At 34.1% G+C, this 18,324-nt stretch overlaps 2 protein-coding genes across 2 annotated transcripts in view; both read right to left on the reverse strand.

Moving 5' to 3' along the window:
- Window positions 1–521: 521 nt before the first annotated feature.
- On the reverse strand, window positions 522–17,725 carry LOC128212149 (uncharacterized). The gene is made up of 3 exons (XM_052917443.1): window positions 17,676–17,725; window positions 5,365–6,270; window positions 522–3,715 (listed from the first exon to the last, which is right to left on the reverse strand). The coding sequence occupies exons 2-3, from the start codon at window positions 6,031–6,033 to the stop codon at window positions 2,465–2,467; spliced, it is 1,920 nt and encodes a 639-aa protein (XP_052773403.1). The 5' UTR covers window positions 6,034–6,270; window positions 17,676–17,725; the 3' UTR covers window positions 522–2,464.
- The window catches only part of LOC128210730 (uncharacterized), a 47,697-nt gene continuing 35,561 nt past the window's right edge, over window positions 6,189–18,324 (reverse strand). The window contains exon 12 of the mRNA XM_052915084.1: window positions 6,189–6,270. Within this exon, the coding sequence (XP_052771044.1) occupies window positions 6,189–6,270 (82 nt within the window). The remainder of the gene's footprint in view (window positions 6,271–18,324) is intronic.

Consider the following 18,324-nt stretch of genomic DNA (forward strand, 5'->3'; position numbering starts at 1 on the left):
ACTAAATAGATTTCAATGGCGAAACCCACGCCAGTTAACGTCATCACAAATCAATAAAAAGAGAATCCGCGTTAATCGCCACGGGCGCAGTTGGGTAAGGTCGACAGGCGCACACGACACGCTATCCATAGATATAGGTTTAGATACTCCGGGTTTCTTCGCGGCCGACGGCGTTCACCTGTCGGCAGTGGGCAATGCTATGTATATCGACGCACTAAGAGATGTTCTGCTTAAGCACATAGAATAACGCTCCGTAAAGCGCAATTACATTAACATAATCTCGCGGTTTAAAAAAATATATATATATTCAGAATTTTGGTGGATAAATTTAGAAAATTTATTGTGGCGTAAAATTCTGGCGGCAGGCGAATAACAAATCTTTTAAACTGAATTTAGCCAGATTTCTAACCAATACTTATTATACAAGGTCTGCTCTCCCAAACTGCGGGTAAAGGAACTTCGGCTCAATTGTCTTACTCGTGGTGCTGGGACTGCATTCCAATTAATTCTTATTTATTTGCATTAGTTAGGTAACGCCGTGCTGTAAATGTGTTAAACGTGTCTATGTGTAAGTACGCTTGCATGCAGGTGCCGGTGCTTTGGTTCACCGACCAGACATGTGTCAAGCTTGTTGTGTCATGTGTATAAATGTACGCTTGCATGCAGGTGCCAGTGCTCTGGTTCACTGGCCAGTCATGTGTCAAGCTAGTTTCCGTGTCAGTCCCCAGACTTGCATGTGGCAGAAAACCGCGTGGTGTTTTTCTGCCCATTCAAAACATGTGTCAAGTCAGGGACGTCTGTTTGTTTTACTGTACGTGTATGCACGGCGAAAAATTTTCACTTTCGATACGCATAACTTGTTCAACTGGTGCCGGGATTTTACGTCACAAGCCACATGACCATTTACGCCACTCTGATAATCTCTTTACTATATATGTATATTGCCATGCTATGGACAATCGCATTGCTGGTGTTGTTTCGTTTTGTTACATAATAAACAATAAGTTATTGTATGGTTTGTCTGATTTATTCAAATCCATTTAATAATAGCATACATATGGATATCAATCGTATGTATTCTTCCGTAATGTTGGTAAAATCTATACAATCTTTAATGTCATTTATAAATAATATAAACAATACTAGAGACAAGTGTTCGCCCTGCTTAACACCATGAGTAATATTAAACATTTCAGAAATGACATACAAGCAGAATCTTTACACAAGACTTAATATTGAGATTAATAGCTTGAATCATTTTAAGCATTTTGCAACTCATTCCAGATTTCAAACGTTTATTCCAAAGCGCTTCCTGTATGACAGTATCAAACGCTTTTTCGTAGTCTATAAAAGCACAATACAACTTGGATTTATTTTTAATAACATTCTGAATAATAGTATGTACTATAAAAATACAAGCAGTTGTGCTACAGCTATCTCTTGCATTGAAATAGAGAACAAATTAAGATGAGTTTAATATATGTTTTCGTTCACACCACTTTATTCTATTCCGTAAGGTAATTGAAAATATGTAATCAAAAATATGTATTAATGTTATCCCTCTATAGTTAGCAGCACAAGGACGATCACCTTTCTTAAAGATAGGAACCATGACGCATTTACACCAAGCCTCAGGATAAATTACTTTGTAAAAAATAAAATTAAAAATCTTAACAATACTGTTTTCTATATTTGTTGAAGACCTAGAATTGTTTTTTTACAAGATAGCGTTGATTCAATTTTAAACTTAGATAAGGTTTATTAAATATGTTACTTTTTGCCGATGATATGGCAATTTAGGACAAAAAAACTGAATTTCAACACGATTGTAACACATGGGGTATTAAAGTAAACACTGATTCAACCAAGAGCATGGTTTTCCGTAAGCGCGGTGTTGTTGTTTCCGAATGAAAACTGGACGTATGATTGATGGGCTAACATAAAAGTTGTTAGTGATTTTAACTACTTAAAAACTGTTTCAAACTATACTGTTAATTAATTAATTATGTATGCATTAGACCAAGAATATTTAGCGGATAAAGCTCTTAAGGCTTTAAATGTATTATTGTATAAATGTAAAGAATACAATTTTAAGGCTCATATATTGTGTCGGTCGTTTGATGCTTTTGTAGGATCTATATTAAAATATTCAAGTGAAATATGGGGTTATACAAAATCGAAAGAAATAAAACGAACGCATTTTGAAGTTCTGTAAAAGGGTATTACTTGCTAAAACTAACACTTGTACTGCTAGTGTATATGGAGAACTGGGTAGATACCTTTTATATGTTAGGCTCTTTATCTTGTACCAGTTGTCTCCATATTGCCTGTTCGTCTGTTCGCATTTTAGATTAACATACTAGTAATATAAGAAAGTACATTTTAGCTCTTCAGCTTGTACAAGTAATCTCCATTGAATAATCAATTAGGTTAACAAACATAAGTTCAACAGATATGTACTTCACTATGTAGATCCCTGCATTGTGTGTTTGTCATATATTTTTACACAATAACAATACTTTTGAAGTAGTGTTTTCTCTCTTATGCAGGCTGACTGGTTACCATATACATTAATCCGATCTATGTTTCCATTAACGTGTACACTGTCATCGGAATAAACGCTAAAAGTAGCTTCGAACATACCAAATCCTGGTGTTGTTAGAAATTGCACAATATATCGTCCTGAAGCACTTGAGCCCACAATTGGAGACAATGTATTTTTTGGCATGTTTGTATCGTCCAATGCCATGATATATTTTCGAACTGATGTTATGTTATGGAGCGCCAGGATAGCACAACTTTCTTCCGTCGACACAAACTTGTTTAATCTTTTCACGCCCGTCTTTGCCAGTGTTCTTGCCAAACTGGTTGTCGCTGATTCCTGCGCTGTTGACCCACATACACAATACTTGACCGGAATCAACGCGTCCTCACACGTTCTAGTTGAAGGAATATCTTTAAAGAGACTTATTCCACGGGTCTTGCCTTTATTGAGTGAAGAGGATGGTGTCATAATTTTCTGCTCCAATATGTCAGTAAGAGTTCGGTACAAATCAAAGTGCGTTGTTAATCTTTGCGTATTAGTTAGCAAAGACGTATGTGCCCTTGAAAACCTTTTCTTGAAATCATCTGGCATAAGAATCTGTAACAATGGCATTCGATCTTCTAAATATCCTACAGACGTGCGTCTTATATTACTGATTCTTTGCCCATGGTCCCCGAAAATGAGCAGTGCTGTATTTTTTAAATGCTCTTCCCCTTTCACCCATAAAACAAACTCGCTCAAGTCGGTGTCGCCGTGCTGAAGGTTGTGCTCATTGTCATGGCATAATACGCTGATCATAGACACCGCAAATCGACGCTTCTTCTTGTACCGACTCAGAAACTGTTTCAAATAGTTGATTTGAGTCGAGTGCCTTGACTTTCCATTATAGCAAAACTCGTTGATATGTGGGTATGCTTTCTTTTGAATTTCCCTCAGTTTTAACTGAAAAGGCCTCATGTAGTGATCAGTGGGAGGATTTTTAAAACCTCTAAATCGGTAATTGAAAGTATCATATTCCGGTTTATCTTCAGCGTAAAAGGTTGCATACCCGTTTGATGAATAATTGTTCCACAGAAATGATACTGAATCGAATGTTTTAACCGCAGGTAATTCAGAGACATTTAATCCCGTCAACAGTGGTATCATATTCGGAAGTGTGTTCTCACCAACCTGAAAAAGGTACAATTAACTTGTTGAACTACTTACAATAATGTCATCCTGTTAAAATGGTATGAAACATTTAATAAATGTTTTATTATCGATAATTGTAAGTAAACATTGATTGATTTTACATTTTGAACACAAAAATCTCTTTAAAAAACCGTCGTGACCGGAATGATGTTTTGCGGTTTAATACAATAGAAAACAACTAAACAAAAACACAGCAGAAGATACAGAAGTTAAATACATTGTACATATATAAACATGCAAGCCACAGTTCGTTCTGTATATTACAATATAGTTAAATATATCTTAATGGTATATATTTTCAAAAATAATCGAGGCTTTAGAGAGGGGGCCTATAAACAGTCCAAAAGCGTATCTAAATAATAAATATAATATTTTTATAAAACACCCATGTTGGTGCCTCTTCATTTTAAAATATAAACCAATCAAAACGTTTATTTAGCTTTATATTTTATCACGGATGTTTTTGGTTCAAAATATAGGTCAAAAGCAATAGTAAACATTAACGACGATCATTCCTACTTGGGTCGCACCTTTATATTGGTTTGTATTGTTTTGTCGATACCAAGGTCACCTTCAAGTGACATTCGGAACACGTCGACCATTCTCCGTCGAAAACAACCTTTGGTGTATAGGGACGGTTTACAATGGCTAGCTGATTTACATTAAACTACGCTGCAAGTAGATCGCGTAGTAATTTCAATTTAGCAGTTAAACTATAAATGACTTTACTCTTGTGAATCTTAATTAAATATGCAATAACAGTTTTCACAAGCAATATATCTAAACTAAGTAACACAAAATACACGTTAAAACACTTCAGTTAATTAATACTATTATTCAATATTTTACGAACTACTTCTACTGATGTAACGGCATACATCAGAGGTTGTTTTCGATGGAAATTTATCAAGGTGTTCCGAATGATGCATGAATGTTTAATTCACATAAACTAAAAAATGTATTTCAAGCGAGCAAATTGGTAATAAATTGTAAAAAATATACTTACTTCTATGTGTCCTTTGAATTCGTATAGAGTAAATTCGTATGTAAACATGTACTAATCATAATGTGACCTTTGAAATCGTATAGAGTAAATTCGTATGTAAACATGTACTAATCATAATGTTACCTTTGAAATCGTATAGAGTAAATTCGTATGTAAACATGTACTAATCATAATGTGACCTTTGAAATCGTATAGAGTAAATTCGTATGTAAAAATGTACTTATCATAATGTGACCTTTGAAATCGTATAGAGTAAATTCGTATGTAAAAATGTACTTATCATAATGTGACCTTTGAAATCGTATAGAGTAAATTGGTATGTAAACATGTACTTATCATAATGTGACCTTTGAAATCGTATAGAGTAAATTCGTATGTAAAAATGTACTTATCATAATGTTACCTTTGAAATCGTATAGAGTAAATTCGTATGTAAAAATGTACTTATCATAATGTGACCTTTGAAATCGTATAGAGTAAATTCGTATGTAAAAATGTACTTATCATAATGTGACCTTTGAAATCGTATAGAGTAAATTCGTATGTAAAAATGTACTTATCATAATGTGACCTTTGAAATCGTATAGAGTAAATGTGTAATTTATTGTTAAAGTATACTTACTTTTACGTGACCTTTGAAATCGTACGCTTTAAGATCTTTCAGTATTTCCATTGTCTTCGGAAGTCTACGAATGGCGGAAGACCGTGAGGCTGAATCGATGCAAAACAGAATGACGCTCATATGATGTGGCGACTCGTCTTCCACGGGTGTTTCGCGGTGAACAGACTCTGGAGCGATGTTTGTGAATATATGATGAAACAGCATTTTCTTTGTTCCGTTGCGGTAGCATTTAACGCTGATAAAATCAAACGTTGGTCTTGTCGGTGGTTCCAGAATATGTTCAAAACTCATTGTAATAGCCCCGTCACCGTTTTTACGTATAACTTCCTGTGAGAAGCATTGTATAGTAGATTCTTTGATGTTCATGATTCGCAAAAGACTTTCATTGAACGCTAGTGTGCCATTATCCATCTGGTATATTAGATATAAAGTTGAATTACAAACCAACGGGGTAGGTTTATCCAAATACGAACGAATGGATTCGTCGAAAGGATCCAATTTCGGAATAGAGCAACCATTTGTTGCATATGTAACGCTATGTTTATCATTTGTCTGAATAATAAGTCTTAAAAAGGTACCGCATACAATACATACTATCAAAACACGGAATATATGCGCCCTTCTTAGTTTTGCCATTTTCTGTCCAAAATTCATACGGCTTAAAGGCATCTAGAAAAGTGAAGACATGAAGCCTTAATAGGGCTTTATTGAGCATCGGTTGAGAGCCCGTTTAATACAATCTTCGTTAAAGTGTTATTTGTCAAGGAGACGGCCGGTGAGTCAACCGACGATCTTGTCCTTAAAGTCGCCGAGGAGGCTGAGTCCTAAATCGCCAAGAGTGACATCAACCGGTCCCAGAAATGATCCCCTCCACCATATGCCCCAGACGGTTTATCGCGCGACAGCCTGAAAAGAAGGGACACATTAATACAACAGACAAGGCCAAACTAGACTTTATTAAGGGCAGACGCCAGCTCAGGGAGAGAAAAAAGCTTAATCTTCTTGAATGAAAACCTAACCCTCATCGGGTGGTAAATGCTCCCATAAGCGTAGTAAACAATCGCCAATCACAAACACATGGGCGCATGGCAAAACTTGATCGTCCTATTATCATGATCAACTCCCTCACAGACCTTGAGAAATATGGCCACAGGCTTTCAAAGTAAGTTTTCATTGTTTCCTTATCCATAGGAAACACCCAATGTTTCTACTACATCCTAGTTTATATTTAATATTTTTTTTTATTTTTGAATTATGTGGCAAAACTTTGCAATGATAAATATTACATATATGTAAAAGTGTTAATGTTCACTTCCGTCTAGACTTGAACCTTACACAATGCGTAAACGTGTACGTATATAGTGCATGCTATAAAACTATTGTTTATATATTCATTATGTATTAATTACTATGTTTGTGTTTTATTGACAATTCAGTGCCGTAGCTTTACTGCCTCGGTGTATTTAGGCATATAGCAATTTATACAGCTCTAAAAATAACTCTTTTCGACTCTTTTCATTTCCCTCATTGTACACAAACCATCGAGGCGGAATGTCTATATTTTAAAAAAGAACTGAATATTAGATATAATATAATAAGCTCTACAAACTACGGTACCATACCGTTTAATGTTGACTTATTGGTTATGTAACATTTAATTAGAAAGATATCACGAATCAATATTTTTATACATGCACCGGGCAGAATGTAAACAAACGGTGCCAGAAATAAACGAGTTCTAATGCGCCAGCAACCCAATGTTTATGATTTAACCAAGATGACAGATTGAAAGTACACACTATATAGATACTTGTCATGAAGAGTATGAAAATTATACACCTTAACCATAACTAATATAATATTAGGTGGAATTTATCAAAGTCGTTACACGTGCCACTCGGCGCTATTTTGGTGTATGAGTTTATAAATCTTAAATATACGCATGAATTTATCTAAGCCCCCGTGGTGTAGTGGTTACGCTTGAGCGCTTTCTAGAAAGCTGTAGGAATCAAACCTCTTGGGCGATAGTTCGTGTCACATTTTTTTCTGTTTCAAAATTGAAATATTTTTTTTTTCGCTGTTTCAAAGAACAGAATGTTACAAATAAGAATACCCGAAAAAAATCTAAATATCTATAAAATTGAACTACATATTAGAAATGAGGATATGTTTGACAAATTGTACAATCGCGCAGTAAATATTGCTGCATCTATTGAAGTCGTGCCGTCAAAGCCAAATACAGTTAGCCGACAGGGACACCATGCAAATTCATCTTCGGATAAAGCCAATGTCCAAAACCATTACAGATTGAATTATTACTTTCCATTCCTCGACCACATGATTTCACACTTGAAGGCACGATTCCCTGCTTAACTGGAAGGCGCACTTAAGGGAGCTATTCTTCTTCCTGGACTCCGCTCAGATAAAATCAAATAAAGGAGGCATTTCTAGATGACTTGCCGAACCCTGGAGATTTGAAAGTATTGAGATGGACCTTGTTAAACAAAAACTGTACCGAAGTCATGACGCCGGAAGAAGGTGCAGCTGCATGTGACTTTTTTTGCGACTTTTCCCCAAAATTTCAAGAATATTCAAATTAATTATGTGTCTGCCTGTTGGTTCTTGCACTTGTGAAAGGAGTTTCTGTTCACTGAGGCAGCTTTTGACCTAGAGTCGGACATCAATGGGTGCCTCAGGACTTAATGGTTTGACACTTGCCTACGTCCACAGGAACAACATTTCTGTTAACCCTAAACAAATTATTCAGTTGTGGGACGCCACAGGACACCATCGCATAACACTGGCATTCAAAAATTAAAGTGACGATATGTGAGACGTTTAGAAGTAGGTTTATGTTATAGGTAAAAAGTTATATCACTAAAAATGTCAACATTTTTATGCATTTAATTCCACCAAAGATACTCCAGAATGCAGGAAATCGCTTCTTGCAAAAAAAAAATCCGGGGGAGGTGGGGGGGCATGCCCCCGGACCGCCCTAGACCGTTCTACCACGGTGTCTTTTAAGTCTGGCTACGGCACTGAAATATTTCAATTATTATTTTTTCTATAATCATAGAATCTGAATAAAGCTGAATAATGTCTTTCAATTTCAATGCCTCATATATTTAGTATTTATTTCATTTTTTTTCCTAAACTCATAAACCATTAAGTTCTATTTTCATTCAAAATAAAATAACCTTTCAACGAGCGCGCTTATTCTCTAGAAGCCAAATTTAATGTTTATTATTTTGTACGCTCCATTCACTGGCACCGGATTTTCAAACTTAATCATTTTTTATACTAACATGTGTATATTATACAGTACAAAGTGCATATTTAAAAAAAAATAGTTTCCAATATTTTTTCACACATTCGGTATTATAATTTTTAGTAAGGAATTATAAGATTTTATTTTATTTATTAAAAAAATGATTAAGTTTGAAAATCCGATGCCATTGGCTCCATTATATACAAATAGTATATAAGCACTCGTCAACATGTAGCAAATGAAACGTTTGTCTGTAGTTTGAAAATTAACAACTGTGCAATCTGTATAATATGCATACGAGTCATTTTTCTGTGTATCGGTTTCAATACAAATGTCATTATGTTAAAAATATAGTAAGTTTATATTTGCATTTCGGTTTGTTTACGGTATACGGTCAATGGTTACAAATATTATTACCCAGCTGTTTTTCAATCTCTAACACGGCGAGCGAAAAGGCCGCGCACGCAAACTCTTTTATAATATTTTTGAGTGTAGATATCCATATTTGATAATTTATTCATATTCTGGATCCACCGACAAGACCGACGTTTGTTTTTATCAGCTTTAAATGCTACCAAAACGGAACAAAGGAACGGATGTTACATCATCTTTTTACAAACATCGCTCCAGAGTCTGTACAACGCGACATATCAGTGGAAGACGAGTCGCCACATCATATGAGCGTCATACTGTTTGGCATCGATTCAGCCTTACGGTCATCCGCCATTCGTAGACATACGAAGACAATGAAAATACTGAAATATTTTAAAGCGTACGATTTCAAAGGTCACGTAAAAGTAAGTATATTTTACCATACCAATTTACTCTGTACGATTTCAAAGGACTCATAAAAAGTAAGTATATTTTTTTACAATTTATTACCAATTTACTAGCTTGAAATACATTGTTTTAGTAAGTATATTTTAACATACCAATTTACTCAGTACGATTTCAAAGTTCAAAGGACACATAAAAAGTAAGTATATTTTAACAAATTATTACCAGTTTACTCGAAATACATTTTAAGTTTATATGAACTAACCACTCATGTATCATTTGGAACACCTCGGGCAATTTGCATCAAAATCAACCTCGAATGTTTGCCGTTACATCAGTAGAAGTAGTTCGTAAAATATCAAATACTATTATTAATTAATTGAAGTGTTGTAACGTGTTGTTTTTGTGTTACTTAGTTTAGATATATTGCTAGTGAAGTACGTGTATATTAATGCAAAAATAATTAAAATTCACAAGAGTAAAGTCATTTCAGTTTAACTGCTAAATTAAAATGACTACGCGATCTACCTGTAGAATGGCCGACTTTTCCCGAATGACACTTGAATGTGACTTTGGTACCCACAATATAAAACAAACCAATATAAAGGTACGACCAAAGTACGAATTTTCGTCGTAAATGTATACTATGTCTTTTAACTTATATGTTGAACCAATAAAATTTCTTGTTTAAATACAACATACTACATGCCACAGTCTTGTTTTAGATTATTAATTATTTATATATTACCACGTGATTAATTGGGTCATAAATGCTACGTCGGAAGGCAATATTTTGCTTCGATTGAAGACTAAAAACAATGATATCTTTTCATTTTCTTTACCATTTTAAATGAAACAGCGCAGTCTATGCCGTTTACGGAGCCCCGCCTTCGGTCTTTTACCAGATTTTGATTGAGAGTTAAGTTTCTTATAACATTTCGACAAACCTTTTCACGATACGGCCGTCTGACGGAGCACTGTCAAATCTTTGTTTGGGAAACAGGCTTGTCGAAGTGTTTGAAGAAACTTATCATCTTATCAAACTCCGGTTATAAAACAAAGGTGGGGCTCTTAAAGTGGCATAGACTGGCCTTTGTTTCATTTAAAATGGTGTAGTGAGCGAAAATTTATCTTTGATTTAAGTCTTTATTCTAAGGAAAATATTGCCTTCCGACGTAGCATAAATGACGTGATTTATTACGTGGTATACACACACTGGTGGTTCTGGGAAGACTTATACGCTTCTTTTGTTATGTTATTAAAACCATAAATGTACTATGCTACAATTTATTTGTATAAAGGAATTTGGAGCTGTGAATATATTAACACTTAAAATGGACAAGATTGCAAGAAAAAAAATTGTTAGAAAACATATTACACACATCAAGCGATGGAAGTAGTAATATTTGTCGAGTATGATTGTGAAAAAACTAAAAATGACATGATTTATTACTTTATTCATGGTAAGCATAATAATTGTTTCGTTTGTTAGCGTTCTAAATAATATTACAAGACAATAAAACACATAATATCAGTTTGTTCCCATAAGGTATTTTTGAATCCCACCGAAAAGAGAGCATGACATTATTCTCACTGAGCAAAATATTCGCAAATCTCTTTACAATTCAGCATACCATTTTATTTGATTTATTTAGACAAACCAAGAAACTTTTATGGAACATAATAATATAATGGGGTGTTTTAATTATATATCTGTAGAAACACAAAGCAACCAGACTACAACAGGTACACCAAATATTACTAGACACGACATTGTGCTATCAGCCTTTGTTTAAAAGAAATCAAATTAATTAACTTTTGGTGGTCCTAAGGAACCATATGATTTAGACTATGAGCGGAAAAGGGTTTTGCTCCCCCCCCCCAGAGGCAATTTTGTAGTCCATGATTTTATGAAAGTGTATCATCTTACAAACATTTTAAGACATGTTTACGACTTGGCCGTCGGGGCGTTTGGAAACCTTTAATTGCAAAGTTCGTTACCAAATAATTTTAAACTTTCGAACATAGCTTTCACATGTAAAATACTGTTTTATAAAAGAACAAGTGTAGAAAACTGTTTTAATTCAATAATATATGACGTAATTTTACTCACCAATAGCTTTTCCGCTAAAAAGATGTTTCATGGCTCACTTTACTGTAATTTACGTTACTTCAAAACTTGTAATATTTTATGACGAAAAACAAGCATCGAAATAACTGCATCGATTTGAAGAGAAATCTTTAATTAGACATACTACTTCAAACAGTACTGATGAATAAGACATAATGCCAAGTTAACATTTCACATTAATATTACGTTACATCATTAGAAAATTATGTTGGCTGTTTATACATATTAAACAAATAATGCATATAATGAGAATTTATCGTCATTTTGCAATCCTATCTATACAATGATCCTTGTTTATGGCACAAAAGTAATTTACAAATATAATTTAGAAAAAACAATCACATTTTATGATGAATGTGTATGTAGAATACGATACTTTGTAAAAAATACGGTACAGACAATTTCTTAAGTAAACAGGACTAGATTTATTAACTTCACACTTGACACATTACAATTACAATATGTTATTAAAAATTGAATTGCAAAAAATAAAATGAAAGATCATAACATCATTAAATTTAAATTAAAGATATGTCACAAAAATACTAATCTGCATATAAAATACTTTACTTCAAATTCAATAACATGACTTGACATTTTGACTCGATAACTCATCAAATTCCATTCCTATATATTTTATGTTAATGGCCTAGAAATATCAATTACATTCTTAAATGGGAATACTATTGCATCTGTCAATTGTAGTTTACGTTACCAGTGTTAACAAGAATATCCTTAACCATGCAACGGGACAATATATAATATAATTGTAGACAATATGTTAAAAATCACAGTCTAGAAATTTGCTGTACATGCTCGTGCTCGTTTGTTCCTTTGCATGCGGTTCTCTTACATGACATTAAATCAACTTGACATTTGTTAACAGTGTGTGTCATATACGTGACAAACTGTAAATTGTAATGGTCATACATCTTACCAATTTTGCATAATTTACTTGAAAAAAATGACTACACATTTTTAAAATAATTCATTATAGTTAAATTTTGAAAAACATTCTGCAATCAGTGAAGTCAAGTAACTTCATTTAATGTTCGTAATACTTTTAAAGATGTACTCTTATATGATATACCCCAAACAATACAAATGTTTTAACAAACCAAAGAGGATAAATAAACGTTGAAAATAATTGTCCTTATAAAGGATACCGAGTGTAGACGACACGGTATTCCTACCTTATGAGACGAAAATATATCACAGTAAATCTTTAGTACTCACCAATCTCAGAAAACTGCGTGTTAAGATTAAATACACTGTTACAATCTTGTTATCAGTAAATAACATTTTCAAAAAATGCATTATTGCGTGAGTTTCAAAAGTAAAAGTTTTTTCACTCAAACTCTATGTTTGTTGTACATGTGTGTGTATTGATTTGAACTTTAACCGATATGATCGTAATAATAGCAACATCCTGCTCAAGTCTGTATCAGATTCATCTTCAAATACGATGTTGACCAGTCATATTATCAAGCTCCACTTCCTCGTCATCCTTTTCCGTATTTAATAACTTCTTGTGATACAATCTTACCACATGTCCGCACGTTTTCGATATTACTTTTATCCAACCACTTCATTTTATATCTCGAAGTTGTAGTGGGTAATTTTTCATGGAAGTATTGCCAGACGTACAATTGTTGGTCGATCATGCATGTTTTGAGTGCTCTACAACTCATGTTGATACTGTTATAGGAGTCTAAAGAGAAACCTTGAGAAAGTTCTTTTTTGGGGGGCAGAAATTGTCATATCTCAATTTGTTCACCTGTGTATATTTTGGTTTACCATTCAGCAGACAAAGCATTTGATTTTTTCAAGAATGTGACCAAGTTTAGACAGTGAACCAATATGGAATTGGTAAAAGTCCTTTTCCAGGATTTAAAGGGGCGCCATTGTTGTATCACACCTTGTGAAGCTAGGAAAGGCTAATATTACTGAACAAATATCTTCTTTTTTGTTTTGACCAATTTCATTTCAAAAGAAAAATCGCCGCTTGTTACCTACACCAGTATGAAAAAACCTGAAAGACCTCGCTCTTGAAAACCACTAGGACATCTGGAGATTTCACAATGAACGTTTTAATGGCTGGCTGTTGTTAGGATGAAAACAATACCTTCTTGTGAAATATTTCAACATTGGCACCTTCAAGCCTTGTAAGATTTTAACATATTTGGTTTAAACAATATTTATTTCGATATAATATTTACAATTAGTTTAGTTTAACAAATTTGAGCATAATCCAAATTAACAAAGACCAAATACGTAATGCATTGAAAGAGAAGAACATGTAAATTATGCACAAAACAATAGTGTACACAGAATTGAGAAGAAAGCCTTGGGGCTTATACTATGTCTCTCTTCTGTATGTCATTCACGCTGCTAGGCTGGTGCGCAAGTTGCAGTGACTCGAATAAATATAATCTTATAGTCGAATGGTGCAAACTATGCTGTGTAAAAACAAGTTGTTTTAGTTTGTAATCAATTAGTTAGAAGGAAGAAAGGATAAAGGTTGAAGAAAATGAAGGTGTGATAAGCAAGGTGGTACAGGGACTGGTCAGATAGAGGATCGGGATAAGGTTTGTTGGAGCTTGTACTCAAAAACGTTTAGATTGGCGTATATAGTTCTGGACGTGGTTAAAGATAAGTTTGCTCGTTTGATATGAAGCTTCCTTCGATCCAAAGAGTAATAGTGGAAGAGACAAATGACCAACGGTGGATAACTGAACAATGAGATAATTTCGTTGGACGTTATATAATGGACAGGTGAAGAAAAAGTGGAAAGTGTCCTCAATTTCACCGCATTGACAATTAGGGCTGTTGACAATATTTTTTGAGAATAGATGCTCGTTTAGGTTGCTGCAGTGCATACGCAACCTCGCGTGATTGACACAAGATTTGCGGTCACCTTCGTAGTAGAAGTCAGGAACTTGTTTTTTGTTCTTATTAAGTTTGTATTTGAAAGAGGGCACGGATGGCGATGTACGAACTTCTTCCGGGAGTGCGTTCCATGCGGATATAGTTGATGGCAGAAATGAACTCGTCAACAACTGTGATTTGCATGAAATGTTTCGAAGGTTAGCTGCATTTCGAAGGTTATACGAAGTAATGTCGCCAACTCTTGTTGGAATCAGAGTAGTTAGATATGCTGGTGCAAGAGAGTGAAACATCTTGTAAAATAGGATAAGTTTATGTTTACGTCGCCTTTCTTTGAGTGGCTCGATTCCAGTTTCAACATAAAGATTTGTCAAAGATACTAAACGAGTTGCACCGGATATAATTCTGGCCGCCTCATGTTGAACTTTTTCTAAGTCATCCTCGTCAGCTTGCGTCAGATTATTCCAGACAACATCGCCATATTGCAACAAAGGCCTAATGAATGTGAAATACAGAACCTCAAGCGATTTACGATCAAGAACGTATTTGAATGATCGCATGAAGTGAATTCGCTGCCAAGCCTTCTGTTTGACGGATTGAATATGATCGTGCCAGGAGCAGGTGCTAGAAAGTGTGACGCCCAAGTGTTTATGAGTTGTAACTTCAGATATTTCTGTATTATTCATGAATATTGAGGGGTGCATATGCCTATTAGACTTTCTAGTGAATAATAGCGATTTGGTTTTTGCAGGATTGAATGTAACAAGCCATTTCTCAGCCCACATATGAACTTTGTCTAGGTCATTAGTAAGTTGCTGTGCAGCAGACACGGGGTCTTCGACAATTATATATAAGGTTGTATCATCTGCGAAGAGTCGAATATGTGATTGTATATCATCAACAATGTCGTTAATGTAGATAAGAAAGAGCAGCGGCCCAAGAATTGAGCCTTGAGGAACTCCAGCTGATATTGTAACTGTATCAGACATAGAACCAGAAAGAACAACACGTTGTTTACGTTCACTGAGATAATCACGAAGCCATAACAATAAAGAACCGGTAATGCCACTTTCACGAAGTTTATGGATAAGACCGTCATGCCATACTCGATCAAAGGCTTTCGAAATATCACAAAATACTGCTCTTACTTAATTTAACATATTTCTCTTAGAATAACAGGGTCTCGAAACTTTTCTGCAAAATTGTCAATTTTCCCTTGGTCAAAAAGTAAACATGACATTTAGGTTACTAGTATATCATTATTGCCCATTAAAGTCATCCATCCGTAGCAGTTCTTGTTTCGGGACCAACTATCAAGAATGTTGGCGCAGTTCTTTTTTGCATTCAACTTGCTTGAATAAATCAGGGTGATCAACCAGCTTTCCGAATGTATCAGGTACTCATGGTAGGCTTTGAAGTGTTGCATTGCCGACATATGTTTATATATTTCTGTTTTCAAATGTCCATATAACGTTCTAACAGTTGAAGCAGTGAATAATCACAGTTTTAGCATCGGCTTATCACATGGCAAGAATATAAATGGTAAATATATATGTCACAACTACTATCATTATAGAGCACACATTTTCGCTTAACACTCCTTCTCATTGTATTTAAAAGGTATGTAAAAATGTAACATATGGAAACACGTACGGACGGACATGTCCGCCCTTCGTGGGCGTAATGAAAACGTTTGGTAACCATTAATATATATTATGCTAAAGCTTGAAAAACAATATAAACACATAACTTACAAGCATTGTCATAACTTTTTCTGTTTTAAAGACAAAGTGAAGTCTGGAATATAATTTTAAAACAGGAACTTCGACAGATTAACGACAAAACTTAAGAATAGTTTAACATATAATCGTGCAATTTTATTCAAAATTGTGTGTGCTTCCAGAAATCATCTCTTTACATTTGAATATTGGCAAAAGCAGATTGTATGTCAATAATACTTTTAAATAACGGGATATCGATTTCATTTCAATAAGGGTGTATTACCCCACCCTTTAACGAATCGAATACTCCTTTGTTAAAGTTCATTGTGTACCTGAATCCAGCGTAGCAAATAATAATTATCTTTTTTTGTAAATCTGAGTATCGATCAATGTTTATGTTTGAGACCATGAATTCTTCGTTCGAAAAAGAGTGGATAAAGCCTTTGTGTATGGTCATGCTTTAGCAGTACAGTGTTATAACTGGCATGTTCATTCCCCGTTTAGCCGTTTTCCCAACACTGCACGAATTGCCCTCACGTCACTAAATGCATTATTTGTGATAATTGTATCTTGCTTTGTGAAAAAGCTTTTATTATTATAGATACATACAAATTTTAAACATTTGACTGTGGAAACATTAAACTACTTCAATAAAACACAATTTCATTTTCATTATCGAAATAATATAGTTTAAATTCTTCACAACTCGATATTTGCTCTTTTCTGCCTTATAATCCAGCCCTTTTCTGCTTATTCATGCCCTTAAAAGTCTGGATAAAACAAGTTCTGATTTTGGACGGTGCGCAAAAGAATATTCAGAAGTGTTTAAATTAGTTAAACTCTCTTACAATCAAGCTCAATATGCCTGGCCAAGCGTGGAAGATATATTCATACATTTAACGCCGATGATATGAGTTTTCCTTGCCTTATGTCTTAAACAGGTTTTATTTTTGAATGTTCGAATACTGGAGTTGTCCTTGTATTTTCATCGTATTATTGAACTTCTACCGAACATGTATAGGAGTGGTGACAAAATATATTTCAATGGTTAAAATTGTACGTTATTCCAAAAAATGAAAAAAAGAACAAAAGAAAGTGAAAAAAAGCACACACGTTTGTCATTAAACTTCAAATTTCTGTCGAGTATTGTTGATATTTAAACCGACCCACTGTACGTGAACAAAAGGAAAAATGTTTTACGAGAATGAAATTTCAATATAAAACAAAAACATATCGATTTTCTATGAATTATTAGTACATAAAGAAGAAGTTAACTTAAAACACAGTTTGAAGATAAAACACAATTCCCAAGTTGAATAGACCTAAGTTTGCATACTTCCAGCACACGATAGAATATCAACTAATATAAAACGAAATATATAAAGCAATGTAAAATACATGTTTTTCATAAAAATTGAAATCATTTTATTCCTTTTATTTTCTATTACGTGTTTCAATAATTATTTTGTTTCAAACCTTTTTATAAATATTTATTAAAACGTTTAATAAATGTAAAATTATTACTTACCTTCATATCCTAAGCTCAACACTAATAATCACGTTTTGCCTTATATAAACAAATATAGTACATGTTGGCTTTCTCAATTCTATAATTACTCGATGGGTTTTCCATGGATTGTATTACAGAGAAAGTGCCACATTGAGGCACAACACGGGAGCTGCCTTGGTTAAAGTTATGAAGCAAAATAATAAATAAATAGATAATAAAGTACAAAAAGCATCCATATACTGTATACAAATGTTGACTTCTGGTCAAAGTCGGTACAGAATTATACTTCACACCTGCACACTTCTTACGTAACACAGTAATGGTGTTCTCGTTTGCTGTAGAATTCATCATTTCAACTAACGTAATATTTTTTTACTAATCTGTCCGTCTATTTGAGTGCAGTACGGCAATAAACTTGACATGCGTATATGGGTTTGTTTATACAACCATATCTATTAACCAGCGTATAGCCTAGAACCTTTAATAACATTATGTTATGACGCGTTTTTTTGGACATCTGCTACGTTTATATGCAATATTTCAATTTGCTGTCAACTAAACACGTCATCAATTAGTGTTTCATGATCTTATTTTCATGGAAATCTCGATAATCATTCGGCATTGGTATTTTGTTTCGATGTTTCGTACTAAAAGTCGCATCCTTGCA

Source organism: Mya arenaria, chromosome 12 (assembly GCF_026914265.1).
Source record: "Mya arenaria isolate MELC-2E11 chromosome 12, ASM2691426v1".
NCBI lineage: Eukaryota > Metazoa > Mollusca > Bivalvia > Myida > Myidae > Mya > Mya arenaria.

Excerpts from the sequence above, each read along its gene's own strand:
- LOC128212149 (XM_052917443.1), bottom strand. The coding sequence starts at position 6,033 with ATGCCTTTAAGCCGTATGAATTTTGGACAGAAAATGGCAAAACTAAGA. Across the intron at positions 3,716-5,364 it reads ATTTCAAAGGTCACGTAAAA|GTTGGTGAGAACACACTTCC; the intron begins GTAAGTATACTT and ends TACCTTTTTCAG.